Raw genomic sequence first — 15,650 nt, 5'->3', positions numbered from 1 at the left:
TTCATTTCCAAAAGGTACTTAAAAAAAAATTTTCTCAAAATTCACTTATTCAAAAAAGTACTTTTTCGAAAAGGTGCAAAATTCGACTAAATTAGCATAGCCTTTTTGCGGTAATTCTCCAAAATATTCGAAATGTAGATTCGGTCTTTCGACTTCAATTCGTATGGTATCCAATTTCCCTGCTTTTGGATGAATCCTGCTGCTCGCAAACGTTTTGAAATTGCTGCTTGAGTAGCTTCCAATGATTTTGCAAGCTCTTGATGAGTTTTACATCTATCTTCATGGTGTTTTACATATATCTTCACGGGCGATTTTTGTCTTCTGTGTCAAAATTACCACTTCTGATCCGTATAAACCATAATCGTTGGCGAACGATAGGTGTGCTTCTGCAAAAGATTTGTTAGTTTTTAATTTGTACATTTTTCATTTGCGACCCAATAAAGTATACATATTCTGGATCGTTTTAGATAGCGAAGTCGATATAGCCATGTCCGTCTCACAATGGCGCAGAACAAGTGTGGTTGCAAAAATCAAAAATTTCATGTGCCCCTAAAAAATATTGAATAAAGCTATTTTACAGTAAATTGTCCGATTCAAATATGCTACTCTTATTACAATCAGATTTTTGGTTCAGAAGATATAGACCTTCAAAGTTGACTGATTTTCAGTTTTCAAAAAACAGACCATTTATAGGTAATTTTGTCCGCTTTCAGATACAATATATCGAAAATTATATAACGGATCGACATTATTTTTGATTCTATTGATAGAACAATTTATTAAGAAAAGAATAAAAAAATTGTACTATTTGCTTTGTATTTGTCCAGGTAAATCAATATTTACCAACTATCAATTTTTTCAATATTTCTCAAATTTGATGGAAAATAAAAAAAACTATAATTTTCTATATTTTCCATATTTCCAAAATAAGTTCTTTGATTATTCCTTTACCTAATGCAAAAATCCAGCTGCCCGTCCTTGCCCCAGTTTTTGCTAGAGGTAACATTTTTAAAAAAAACATGTTTCCAAGAATTACATTAACCGTGAAAAATCCACCAATCTTTTCTGGAATAATTTTAAATCATAAAAGCCTTTAATAGAAACAAAAAATCAAACATTTCAATTTATCATAGTCCTTTTAAATATTTTGATTATCACATTTGGTTCAAAAGTTATGATTTTTGCAACGAAAAAACTCAAATGGCGCCACTGTGCGTCTGTCCGTCAGTATGTTGAAATCAACTTTCCGTAGCCCCCAAATAACTTACAAACATGATTGTTACATCAATATATCGGGAATTCTTCCGGCTCGGCTTCTATTTAAAATCGTGAAAATCGGCCAACAAATGGCTGAGATATAAGGAAAAAACCGGGGCAACCTCGATTTTTGGCTTATTTTTGATCTATATCTGGATTACTTATATACACAATATGGATATCTAATGATAGACATTTTAAAGTCCATTACAACGATGTATATAAGGCTATAGTAATTTGGACCTACAATGGGTTAAATTTTTTTTTTAACAAACAAAAGTTTTTCATACATTTTTTTCACTAATAAATTTAAATTTTTTTTTAAAAAAATTAAAAAAAAACAATTTCGAAAAAATAATTGTTTTTAAAAATTTTGAAAAATAATATTTTTTTAAATTTTGAAAAAAAAATTTAATTTTAAAAGAAAAATAAAAAAACACTAATTAGGTATTCATAATTCGCAAAGCCTTCAGAAAAAAATACTTTTTTGAATAAGAACCTTTTGGGAAAGTATTGAATGTACAACGTAAAAATGCAGGATTCACAACAAATGGCGTATCTGTTGAACGCAGTTCTCCTCTATAATTGGTGAAAAAAGTGTCGCTTAAACACATCGATTGCTCACCAAAGCTTCTGGTGAATGTGTTCCATCGGTTTAGCCGCGCGAGAGATGGTTTGTGCGGTTCAGAAGTGACACATAAGACAAAGATCGCCCAGGCCAGCCAAAAAAAGTTTGAAGACCAAGAATTGGAGGCATTACTCCATTAAGATTGTTTTCAAATTCAAGAAGAGCTTGCAAAATCATTGCAACAATTTCAAAACGTAATATTCCATCATGACAACGCTAGGCCACATATTGGAATACCTGTAAAAAGGTAATTATACTGAAGGGATTGGGAAGTTTTGCCTCACCCACATTATAGATCAGACCATGACCCGTCCGACTACTATTTGTTGCGATACAGAACGACCTCTCTGGTATACGTTTCACTTTGGAACAGAGCATACGAAATTGGCTTGATTCGTTTTTGGCGTCAAAACATGAGCAGTTCTTTTGACTCGGAATCCTTATATTGCCAGAAAGATGGTAAAAAGTCATAACTAACAATGGCCAATACTTTAAATACATTTATATTGTACAAATGTTTCAAACTAAAAGCTAAAAATTTAACAAAATCCCGCATTTTTAAGTCATACACCCAAGATAAAACGTGCAACCGCTAAATGTTATCGGATTTTGCTCAGCATTTACTTTATAGACCTCAGTAACATAGAAAATCTAAAATGTCCAATATATTTTTGCTCTATTACTTGACAAACCTCCCAAGTGCTTAGATATGTATTTCTATATATTTAAATTACCAACAAAGAAAACACCATATCTTTATTATTTTGGCTTCTTTTTTTTCATTTCTTCTTCCTTCTTGTAAAACAACTAAATAATAAAAAAAACTGTATTGAAATAAATCTAACACTTGCACACAACACAACAATTTTGCAAAAAAAAAAACAAATAAAAATTCAATAAAATATTGAAAACATCCTAATAACAACTCCAAACAGGGTTTGTCAAGACAAACATCATTGGTCGAGGATCGTTTGGAGTCGTCGGATGATGATGATTATCATGATGAACGCACAGGTATGTTATCAGCATCCTATGATGAAATTCATAGATTAGCACTCCCACCAACAACACCAACACTTCTAAGCATGCAAACTACTCCTCCTCAAACACCAACACCATCACATAAATCTACAACAACTACACAACGTTTACGACCCGTTTCTATGCACGCATGGATCACAAGTAGTTGCAAAGCACTTCATAGTAGTTACAGTAGCACTAGTCATAACAATTCAAACAATAACCTATCCAATTCGAATGAACTGTATCCCTCCAATTCCCCAACACAAGAGTATGAAAATGGTGCCACAACAGCAGCCATTACTGCTACCACAGCTGTCAATCACACCAGCACCCAGACCCACTTAACACCCGAGCAAGAGCGCAAAGACTTTAAGAGTTCTCTGCGTAGAGCAGCTCGTCATCAGCCGGATCTTGTTAGGGATATACAACCTTCGGAGACAGCCAACGAACCAGGGGATATTTTAAGTCATGACCGCCGTTTAAGATTTCGCAGTTTCTTTAGGTGGCGCAGTTTAAAGTCCCGGCTAATGCCCAAACGCAATTGCCACTCCTTGCAGCCACAATCTCTGGCTAATGTTCATATAACAGAGCAGGCTCTGAGACAAAAATATCAGCCTACTCCAACAGCAGCAGCATCGCCAGCTACACCAGTCAATCTTACCTCTCGGCCAATGGGTCATTTTAGGCGTCCCAATCCCATCATAATTGTAGAGAACTATGATCATCGCAATGTCAAACAGGTGCAAACACAAATTTTACTACATCCACAAAGTACTCAGGCCACTTGGGGTCAAATTGTTAATGCAGTGCCCAATTTACCAAAATCCATAGAACCACCACCACCACCAACAGCCCCCATTTTAACCACCCTAAATACAACCTCTACCACCACATGCCAGAGTAAATGGCGTATGTGGAAGGCAAACACCAGCCACATAAATGAAATACCAGCGGAGGAAAATAAACGTCTTAGTCTCAATAGCAATCGCAAAAGTAGCAGCAGTAGTAGTGGCAGCAGTTGTAGTGATAATGGTACCGGTTTTTGTGGCACTTCCTCGGCACGCTCAAAATCTAAACTCAAAACCTCTACACCCACCACATCAACTACAAACAGTCCAACCAACACCAATAGTTGTATTGCTCAATAAAACCGAAAAGAATCGGATAGAAAACAAATATCAGAAACCAATATTCGTTGCAAAACTCTTCCACCCCAACCCTCCTGTCTCTCATTTCAACTATTTTTCTATATTATTTTATCTATAGTTTAAAGAATTGTTTTCTGTATTATTGTAGTTTCTTTATACAAATAGCATGTTTTAATTTTACTTTATGGTTTCAAATAAAAGTTTGTAATATTTTCTTTAGTATTTTAAACTATTGTATTGTCTTTAATTGCTGTTACACAATTTTTGTTTGAAAGAAATTATTAAAATTATGATTTATTTTTGAAAAAATGCATAAAAAATGTTTGGTTTTTTAATTTTTTTTGTTTAAATTTTTATTTCTCAAAGGTAAGTTGCACTTATTTTTTAAAAATTTTGTTATCATTTTTTTTTTATAAAAGTCCGGTAATGGCCATTGAAAAGAGGGTTGGTTGTACCAGGTACTTACTACGATATGAAGGTTTAAGGTTATGAAGATATCGTTTTAATTTTGAAACTAAGTTTAAGTATCTATCGACTCAAAATGAAACTCATGATTATGTTAGAGCAACGGTTATCATTGCAACATTATAAAATGTGTTAATAATTCTCAAACGGTTTATGTGAATTTTAGAAAAACGTGAACAAAGCGAACAAGAATCGAAGTACCGATCTAGTTATACTTTGCTCCCGGATGACAAAGCATAATTAGACGAGGCCATAATTATTATTTCGTATTAATACCGTCGTTAAAATCCGTAATTAGCCGACCGAGTACCGAAGCATTTATCTCTACGGATTGCACTAGAAATGTCAAACGGGGAATCCCGTTCCCGAAAATACAGGGGTTTTCGGGATTTCTTAAATCCCGAAGACCGGGATTTTTTAATTTTAAATCCCGGGATTTTCGTGATTTTCCAAATCCCGTTTTTCATAAATAAATAGGGGAAATTGTAATTTTTCTGTGTCTTTTGCATGTGTTTTGACATTCTACATGCCCGAATATCACAAAATGATGTTCATTCAGCAAAGTTGTTAAGCTCAACGCCTGCGACAACATAGTTACTAAAGGAAAGCGGTATTTTTAGTTCTCCTTGAGTGAGGCTCTGGAAAATAAATTCTTCACCTTTTTTCGTATGTTATCTAACAAAACTCAATTTAAATCCTCTTCAAACGAAACTGATTTTATCTCACATGAAAATATTTAGATTGCTCAAAGGCTACAAGATATTATTAATAAATGTAAAAAACCTAAATAACTACAACGAAACCAAATTATTATGTAAATTTGCAACTTGAAAAACAAATAGATCATTTTATTTCTGAAGGAACAAGATGAAATAATTATAATTATTTGTTCGTTTGATTTTTAATACATAAATAAACTATACCAAAAAAATAAAAATCAGAAAATCTTCATTGGATAAAAGACGAAATGCGCAAGATAGGATTTGATTTTAGACATATGGTTTCTTAAGAAAACTTTCTTAGAATTTTCCGTAGATTTCGTTTCTGCTATACGATTTTTTACTTTTAAATCGTCCATTCAAATCAACCCAGCCTAATGTATATACTTTAGACTTATTTCTTCTTATATAATGTACTCATGAAAGTATTTTATTGCAATCAAATGTGATTTATTTATGGATTGTGGTTTTTAGTGGATAATAAAAATTAATTGTTAAATAAAAAATTTACTTTCAATTGTAAAGACATAATTATGAAGGTTTTCGTTCTTATAATTTTCGGGATTTAGATTTTCCGAAAATTCTTTAACAAATCCCGAATCCCGCGATTTTCAAAAATCAGTCCCGATTTGCATCTAGTTTGCACTCATTAGCTAGTCATATATTTAACCATAATTATTCGTTAGCCGACCGAGAGCCGAAGCATTTATCTTGTCGAATCCTCTATTAAAAGCTTCGTCTATTACCAAACATATTCCAAAGATTCAGCTCTCTAATTAGCTAGCCCTAACTTATGCACCCAACGAATTCATCTTCTTGGATTGCATAAGTTGTATTTCCTTTCCCATAATAAGTCGTTAGCTGGCCGATAGCCGAGACGCTTATCTCGTTGAATCCTCTATTAGAAGCTTAGTCCGTTAACAAACATATTCCAAACATACAGCTCTGTGTTAAAAAAGATTTCAAAGGAAACAGACTAAACATACCCCGGATGGAAACAAAACTGCATCACAGTACCTCTTTAGGTAGGCCGTCAATTGGAGTTCAAACATATCGAGTTTTTATATTTAATAAAGGCTACACGCTGTATAGACAGACCTGTTGATAGAACATTTAGAATATAAATCCCCTGCTGTTTGTAAACGTTGTTTCTGGATTTATTTTTTTTTTTTAAAAATTTTAAAGTAAATAATTTATTTCAATATCATTGACAAATCTTATTTGCGTATAGTGGATGTCAATGAAAACTTTTAGAAACATTTAGTTGATAGGTCAAAATCCAAAAAATTACTTTGATTTTTGTTTTCTTTAATATTTCCAAAGCAATGAAAACTTAGGTTTCATTTTAATGACACAGTATTTGTTTACATATCGCTTGCTTTTTATACCCACCATAAAAATAGATGGTTAATATTGTTACGTTTTTACCTTTTTAAAACGTTGGTTTATTTCCTTTAAATAAACCGGATACTTTTGATTGCAAATAAAAGCCGTTTAGTAGTTTAAAAATTGTAACAACTCTTTATTAATTCAAATGTACAACAACAGAATTAAATTGTCACTCACTGATCATAAGATTCTAAGACGATCTAGCTATCCGTCTCTCTGTCTGTTAAAAACACGATAGGACCCAAACGCAAGGAGCAAGCTGGCTGTAAGGTTTGTTTGCAATTAAAAATGGGCATCATCGGTCCATGATTTCACCTAGCCCACATACAAATGTCTCTCAGAAATATTGTTTGAGCAGTCATAAATATGCAATCCTGATAAAATTTTGCACAAATTAATTCTAAGTTCTCTTGAACATTCATAATTGTCCTAAAATAATCAAATTGGATATAATCAAGTTTTGCATGAACCTAAATCTTTTTACAAACTTTTGTGAGGATCGGTCCATAATTAACCCTACTCCCCATATTAACCCTACATCAGAAAAATATTTTATTGAAATTTATTTTATTTATATTTATTGAATTTACCACATTGGATTATAACCACTCGGTTACAACCGTAGAAGTGTGTTTGAGGTCATTATCTTGTTGGAGTCTTCAAAGTAGGGGAATATTTTCCTCAGCGTATAGATACAAAAATCGTTGAAAATGGATCTATATACAATTCCAGTTATTATATATTTTATGATATGAATTGGACCCATATCTTGTTACCGCCAAACTTGACAGGCTTATTTGTGGACTTGGGATACAGTCTCTTACAAATGTTCTCCTATCACTGCCTCTTGGCAGTATTCTAATTCTGGCTCTACCAGGTTAAAGTTCTTTGGTGAATTGTATATCGTCACCTAAAATGCAAAACAACGTATCATCAAAAATTCGAAATTGATTTTATTATTGATTACGATTCACTATGTACATCATATTACATATGTGTACAAAATTTTAAACTTTTACTATCAAAAATAACCAAGTTATAACCAAAATTGAAACTAAATATCATCAAGTATAATATTTAAACAAAGTAACGTATAAGCTTTGAGTAATTAATTAATAAATCGTTTTTACCTTATTTTAGGTAGTATCCTAATTTTTTTTAATAAATTTGTTGAAATTGAATATTTTTTGCAGTCTTAATGAAAATTTAATGAAGAACCTTTTTTTAGTTAAAAAGAAGTTGTTAGTAATTAAAATAAAAAAAAAACATAATAAAATTAAAAATTTATATATAAACTGCTTTTATTTAAAGTAAAAAAATATATTTTTATTCAAGTTTTTATTTTTTCATAAATATTTATATTGATGATAAATAATGTAAGCCACAATTCTAGAGTCATTGTAATTCAGATTTGAACATTTTGTTTCTACACAGAGAAAACAGATTCATGATAGCAACCGAATTTATTGCCAATCGAATGATTCTACCTTAGTGATCGAATTTTGCAGTTGTGGCTACAGAATTTTGGAAAGGGTAACAAAAGTTTGGTTGCTTCAACCGAAATTTTTCTTTATCAACAGACTTTCTGTTGATAGAACTGAAAAATTCGATGTGTGCAACCGAATCATTCGATTGGTAACAAATTCGGTTGCTATTACGAATCTGTTTTCTCTGTGTATATCTCAATTAGTTTTCATTTTATATCCTTTTTTTCTTCTCCTATAAACTTATGAAAAGTGATGTTACGTTATTTTGCATTTTAGGGACGATATAGAAGTAAGATGTTTTTTCGTGGAGCGTTTGCAACCAAGACCAGTCTAATTTTCCAATTTTATATTATTGATACTCTTCCACGGAGTAAGATTTTGGAATTTCTTAAAGTCTGTTTCTATTAAATTATCTTGTGTTGGAGTAGTTTTACGTGGTCTTCCTCTAGTGTTGCACATTATGTAATTTCCCAAAAAAATGGCCACAAATCTAAAATTTCTAAACGGATAGTACGCTTTTAATAAGGTCACCCATGGCTATGAGGAGGTGTAGTTCAGTTTAGATTTACAATTTGGTACTTTAACACCAATACTTTAAAATAAACATAATTTCAAAATTTGCATTACTACGAGATGCAGAGCCTTAAGTCATATTTGTATGTATCCAAAATTTCAAAATTTGTATATTCCAATATGTTCTCAATTATTAGTCAAAGGAAATTTATAGCCCCGAACTTGGTACAGACAAAAGAACCAAAAATTTGAAAAAAAAAACTCACTTTAGTGATGTTTGAAAAGTTTCCTGGATCTTGTGGGATTCCACTTTTGTATTTTGATCAAAAATATCTGTAAAATTTCATTAAAAAAGATGCATAGACAAACATTTTACGTCATTTTAAAAATTAAAATTTTCCAAAAAAAAAAATTATCTAAAAAGCTAAATTCAACCTTATCTCAATATTCAAATATAAAATCGATTATTTTTGGACTCGTTTGAAACAGTTTTCATTTATTTTTAACTAACAGGGAAATCGTTCACAAATTGTGTCAGATATTTTGAGCAAACCAGAATAATATGGTGAAATTTTGAAATTTAAATTTTCAAGAGATAAATTGCTAAAGCAATCATGTTTTTTGCACCTAAGAATATATTAAAATTTTTAAATTTGGATGTAGCATAAACAATTTGCAAGAGTTTCAAAAACAAATTGGATTTCTGAAGTCATCATTCTTGAGACCCCGCACAGAGGGATGGCTTCATACATTTTTTTGCAAAAATTATAAGGAGTGGTCGTAGAGTGCTGAAATTTGGCACCGAGAATTATATGAAAAAAATTTTTGTGCAAAAAATAAAAGGAGAGCATTGAATTTCGGCACCGATAATTATATGGACTAAATTAAGAAAAAATTAAATTTTATCAAAATCGTCCACGCCCACTGCCCATACAATCCAAATTGATTTTTTCGCATAAAATTGTTTATATTCAAGCAAAAGTCTAGAAATTTGGTACATACATTTATTGAAACAAAAAACGCATGCCGAGTTTAAATAAAATCGGTCACGCCCACCGCCCACGAAACCCATACATAGATTAGATTTATTTTGATATTTCGTTTATTATTCGACAAAAAATTTTAAGTTTTCATCCGAAAACTATTTTTTTTAAATCGAAACAAGACACTCCCACCTTTAATTTTATTAAAAAACAGCTTGGGGGAAAGCTACATTTTTTTTCTCGATGGAAAATCAAAAATAAAATAATTTTTAGAGACTTATAGATTTGGGCATATCTTCTTAACGGTTTATGGTATTCCCATAATTTTGTTTTTTTTATTGATGGAGAAATGTTATATTTTTCAAATATGTTAAAGGTAAATGGTATTATTAGGAAAATTATACATATATAAACCACTGAATTGCGTGAAAATATATGTAAATTATTGCTTAACACCCTTGCATGGACTTTACTTCAATTTTATAAAAATAAAATAAATTTTGTCTTAAAACTAGAAGTGTGCATTTCATCTTTAAACATTTCTCTACAAAACCGCATCATTTGATTTTTGAAATTGAGTGTTTGAAAAATTTACTTTTTGACACCAAAATCAATCCGTGCGTGGCCCCGAAGGAAATATTCGAGAGCTGTCAAATAGCAAGACCTTGTAGGGCAATTGACAGGTCCATTTCACAAAATCAAGTTATCGCCATATTTTGATTTCTATATTCCAATGGTTGCTGTCGCCATATGGCACTAAACCATAACTCTACCGGATCAAGGTCATCGATATTTTCAAACAAAAAATCATTGATCACACGTGCTCCGACTTTATTTTTGAAGAAATAATGTCCGATGATGCCACACAAAACGATGAAAAATGTAATGAAGACCGTAGGATCTGTCGTGGATTAGTCTTACTCCATATGCGGCAATTTTGTTTATTAACAAACCCGTTAAGATAAAAATGAGCCTCATAGCTGAACACAATTCTGCGATAAAGCGACTGATTTTCAAAGTAAATTTGGATAATTTGGTAGCGTTGTTCTATTCATAATGATTTGCCAAAATACACTGATCATAAATGTCAAGAAGTGAGCTCAGTATGACAGGTCGTTTGACAGTTAACTCTTTCGTATGTTATATCGGGCTTAAAAAAAAAACCATTTATACCAATAAAGAAAATATTGAATTCTAAGAGGTAAGTTATTACTTATTTCAATTTTAAATACATATTTTTTTTCATCTAATCTTTCTTATTGTAAGTTTTGTCAATTGTTTTTCATCATACAAATATGACCAGAAAATAATCCCAACTCCCATTTCCTGTTCATGTAAAACATACATTTTACTTAATTCAAAATAATTTTGTTATTTATTAATTTTTTTTCTCAATGTCTATGTAAATTATAATAAAGAATTATAGAAAAAACCAAGAAAAAACTATGACTATAAACAAACATATTAATAGTAAAATTTTGTTAACATAACAAAAACTACAGCTAAAGGTGACATTAGGCAAATATTTCACAATGTTTACTGTGGCAAATAGTTTTATTTGCTTGAATATTTGCCTAATGTAACTTTAGTTTAAGCAAAAATAATGAATAATATTGAAATAATATTAAAACGACAACGTTTTTCCTATTTTCCATTTCCCCACCCACAAAATAAAACCAAATGAAAATGAAAAAATTTTAAACCAAAAAACAACTGCAACTAACAAAATGAATTATTGAAAAAATAAATTAAAAAAAAACTAATAAAACAAAACCAAACATCAACAACAAATCCAAATAACAAAAAATATGAATTTGAACCTCAAACTTGCAACCAACAGTGCATTCAAAAACCAGCTCCCGAAGCTCTTTGCAACAGCCAATTATTTAAGAAGCACTAACCCAGGCACCCCCTAGAGAATTGTATTAAGTACTTGTTTAAATTCCATATAAATATTTATGTTTAACCAAAAATATTCAAATGAAACATAAACACAAATTTGTTTTAAACCCAAAATCGTCACCTGAAAAAAAATATGATTGTTTTCCTCTCTAGATGAAAAAAGAAAACCTGCAGCACCTTCCAAAAAATGTTTGTATGTTTTGTTTTCATTTCAAATAAATTAAATTTTGTATTCAAATTCAATATTTATTACTTTGCTAACACAAAACAATTGGGTTTTCTTTCAAATTTTTAGATGAATTTCCAGATTTTTAAAATTAAAGTTATACAAATAAAAATTCTCTAAAAAATCAATTATGTATAAATTAAATTAAAATAAACACACAACAAAAAGAAAGAAAACAAAAAAATTAAAGGAATTCAAAATAAATTATAAATACCTCACATCTAGCTGAATTGTTAACACAAAAAATTTATTATAAAAAACAAAACCAAAACTATAAAAAATTACAAAAAAAAAAAAATAAAAAAATCTAAAGGATTCTTAAAGGCTACACTGCTATATCGTTTCATCATGCAAGTAAGTATTTATTTTCACATCATTTTAACAAATTGCCCCACACTGTGCCTTAGTAAAGAATTACACACATTGTAAACAAAACTAAACAAACTTCTATTAGACATTATTTAGATTGCTTTTTGAATGAATGTGAACAAGTAGATGAAATTTAACATGAACATCAACCAAATAAAAATCATACATTTATTTTAGTTTCCTATTAAAAATAAAAAACAACATTATTTTCATTTCAACTGATAGCTGTGTGTTTTGTTCGCATTAGCAAGTTTTAGTTTGAATTTTTTTGAAATTAAAACTAAACCCTGGTGGCTAAGGGACAAGTACACAGCTATATAATATTTTTTGTTGTCTTAACATTTTGCAGAAACTTTTTCTATTTATAAAATTATAAACATTTTAAAAAGACTCCTTTCGAATTGTTATTATAAATTTAAATTTTTTTTTTAATTTTTTTTTTAATTTAAAAAATTTTTTTTTTTTGGTGAAAAAAAAATATTCGGTTTAAAATTTTTAGTAATTAGTAATCCAGATATATGTATGTCAAAAATCCTGGTCCTGGTTTTTTCCTCATATCTCAGCCATTTGTGGACTGATTTTGCTGATTTTAAATAGGAAACTTCTCGAAAGCATGACTGAAAGAATTATTGAAGATTTGGATCCCGAAGATATCTGGGGTCTTTAGAAAATTGATTTCAACACACAGCCAGACAGACAGTCGGACCTACCGACGGACATGGCTTAATCGACTCCGCTATCTAAAAGGATCCAGAATATATATACTTTATAGGGTCGGAAAATTATATTGTGGAAATTACAAACGGAGTGACAAACTAATATATACCCTTCTCAGAATTTTTTAAATTATTAGTGAAAAAAATATTTTTTTGTTGAAAATCAGGTTAAAAAATATTTATTTGACCCATTGTAGGTCCAACTTACTATAGCCTTATATACAATGGACTTTGAAATATCTATCATTAGATATTTATATTGTCTATATTGTTACGTTTTAACCTTTTCAAAACGTTTGGTTTATTTCCTTTAAATAAACCGGATACTTTTGATTGCAAATAAAAGCCGTTTAGTAGTTTGAAAATTGTAACAACTCTTTATTTATTTAAAAATGTACAACAACAACAGAATTAAATATTCACTCAATGTCTTTTATACACGTTTGCAAATTCGCAGAAATACAGACACAATTTATAATGTACACGAATTTACTTGAAAGCGTATCTGATAAACTCACTCACGACTGCAACCTCCGCCACTATTTATAACACTGCCAACTGCACTCTAGATTGCTCTTTAACTGTCAAAGTTCGAATATTCTAGATCTTACTAATACATACGCCATCTGTGGTGTACTTTCTACAATGTTCTTTAACTGAATATTCGAATTCGAATACAGCGTTGCCAACTTACGATCAAATCAACTGAAAGCTTTTATTTAATAATGCCCACAGATATATTACAGTTTGCTATTACAGCACTGTTATTTGAAAGCATTATGCTACTTTTAAATCAGCCCTTAAAATCGTTATATTTGAATTCAAGTACAATTTCGTAACAATATTAATGACTTAGTAATCCAGATGTATGTAGATCAAAAATAGGCCAAAAATTGAGGTTATCCCGGTTTTTTCCTTATATCTCAATAATTTTTTCGATTTTAAATAGCAACCAAGCCGAGAGAATTCCTAATATTTATCATGTATCATGTTTGTAAGTTATTTGGGGGCTAAGGAAAGTTGATTTCAACATATTGACATTTGATGTTATGGACATTCTTCTCGAATGATTTAATATAACTTGGAGTTGATGTGAACTAGCCACAGAAATCGTGTAATTTGACCTCGTTAGACTTTTTCTTGTGGGATTTTCTTAAGTGTGCGAATAAGCCACAAACCACAGCGGCCCTCAAAGCCAACATAACCCATGAAATCGGTCATTATTGAACCTGATTTATGCGCTGAAGTCATGGAAGATTTGATATTTCGTATGCCCGCCACCCAGCTAAGCCGCGGCAGATATTTGCAAATTTTTATGTTCTATACATAATGAAATCGATACACGGTCTTTCATATGTTTATTTAATTGTTTTATTTAAATTTAAAGCTAGGAAGCGCTTAATGAAATACCCTAAAACACCACATATCTCAGGAACCCAAATCATATATCAGATATTCGTTCTAGAACATGATGTGTGTACACTTGTAAAACAACTCATGTTCGTTTTTTAATTTCGGTTTCACATGTATAAAAAACACACACATAGACGGTGCCCGCGGGCGTACTGCTGGAGACCAATGTTCTAGAACTTTGTTATTAAAAATCCTTTCATGTCTCGCAACCGATTTTATATCTTCTCGAGATAGCTGAATGCTGCACTCCCCTTATTAATTCGACATCTGATTTATTCAGCAGTGCCACCTTTGGCAGTAATAAGATAGCCTAAATAACAAAATGAGTACACATTATTTCATGGATTGTCACCTACGGAAATTGATCGGGTGTTATTTTGTGTATACGTGCATTACTTTGGTTTTACTTTGGTATACAGTTAATATCGCAGCATACTGTTTAATATCGGTCAGCATATCAGTTATATCCGTGTGTTTATGTGCGAGTACAAGATTGCATTGTAGTCCCCACGTAATTCCTGTGTTATTTTAAGATACACAGGTCATTGCGCGCCTAGGATGCAATCAAATGCATCCTAGGCGCGCACCTTTATCCACTGGAATTTGGCCACTTAGTTGCTGTACAAGTGATATTGCTCGGGACTCCTTTGCATTCTAGTGATCTCAAGATTACATTGTGTTTCATAGTGTCAAGCGATTTCTCGAAGTCTATAAAGCACAGGTAATGCGCCATTGGACAAAGTGTTTACATGGTCAACGCATTATTGATGCGTTCTAAAATCAGCCTGCTCATTCCTTAGACTAGGTGACACATGGTCTTATAGTCGCTTATTGATGATATGCGCTACTATTTTATTCATCATGCTTAATCAGATAGGTTGCCTTTCTTTGGTAACCGTGTTTCGCTATCCCAGAAGTCCGATATGAGCGGATGCAGGAGCTCAGCGCTTAGTATACAGTCGGCTTTCAATAACTCTGGATGTATGTTTTAAGGACCAGGTGATTTATTGGACTTAAGGGATGAAATCGCAAATGATATTTCGGATATACTCGGGTGCGCGGTATAAAATTGATTTCCTCTGGTGTTGAAGGCAGGTACATAGCAAGTATATGCACCTTCAGAGAGAAGTTTTGTGTTTCTCATATTAAGTCTTCCCATATCTTAATCTGTCTATGTACTCCGTTCTTTCCCTTTTCATGCTGTTTTATAAGCTTTCACGTATTTTCCGTCAACCATAGCTTCTTGAGCAAGGTTCAGGATATTTTAGATGTATTCTTCCTGATAGGAATATAAAACGGCTTCTGATGACAGGGTCTTTTAGTCTGTTGGTGTTAAATTTCTTCTGGAAACCCTTTTTATCATTCTTTATGACAGCAACTTTAAGCCGTATGGTGGCGATTAAGAGATGGAG

At 31.4% G+C, this 15,650-nt stretch overlaps 1 protein-coding gene across 2 annotated transcripts in view; it reads left to right on the top strand.

Annotated features, from left to right (window-relative positions):
- LOC135960413 (protein qui-1) overlaps window positions 1–4,179 on the top strand; it is a 342,666-nt gene extending 338,487 nt beyond the window's left edge. For both annotated transcript variants that reach the window (XM_065511703.1, XM_065511702.1), the window contains one exon: window positions 2,821–4,179. In XM_065511703.1, coding sequence (XP_065367775.1) covers window positions 2,821–4,056 — 1,236 coding nt within the window. In that variant the 3' untranslated portion in view covers window positions 4,057–4,179. The remainder of the gene's footprint in view (window positions 1–2,820) is intronic.
- Window positions 4,180–15,650: the final 11,471 nt, after the last annotated feature.

The sequence above is a fragment of the Calliphora vicina genome, chromosome 5 (genome assembly GCF_958450345.1).
Source record: "Calliphora vicina chromosome 5, idCalVici1.1, whole genome shotgun sequence".
Taxonomy (NCBI): Eukaryota; Metazoa; Arthropoda; class Insecta; order Diptera; family Calliphoridae; genus Calliphora; species Calliphora vicina.
The sequence above is the reverse complement of the archived record's forward strand: the minus strand, read 5'-3'. Positions and strand labels throughout refer to the sequence as shown.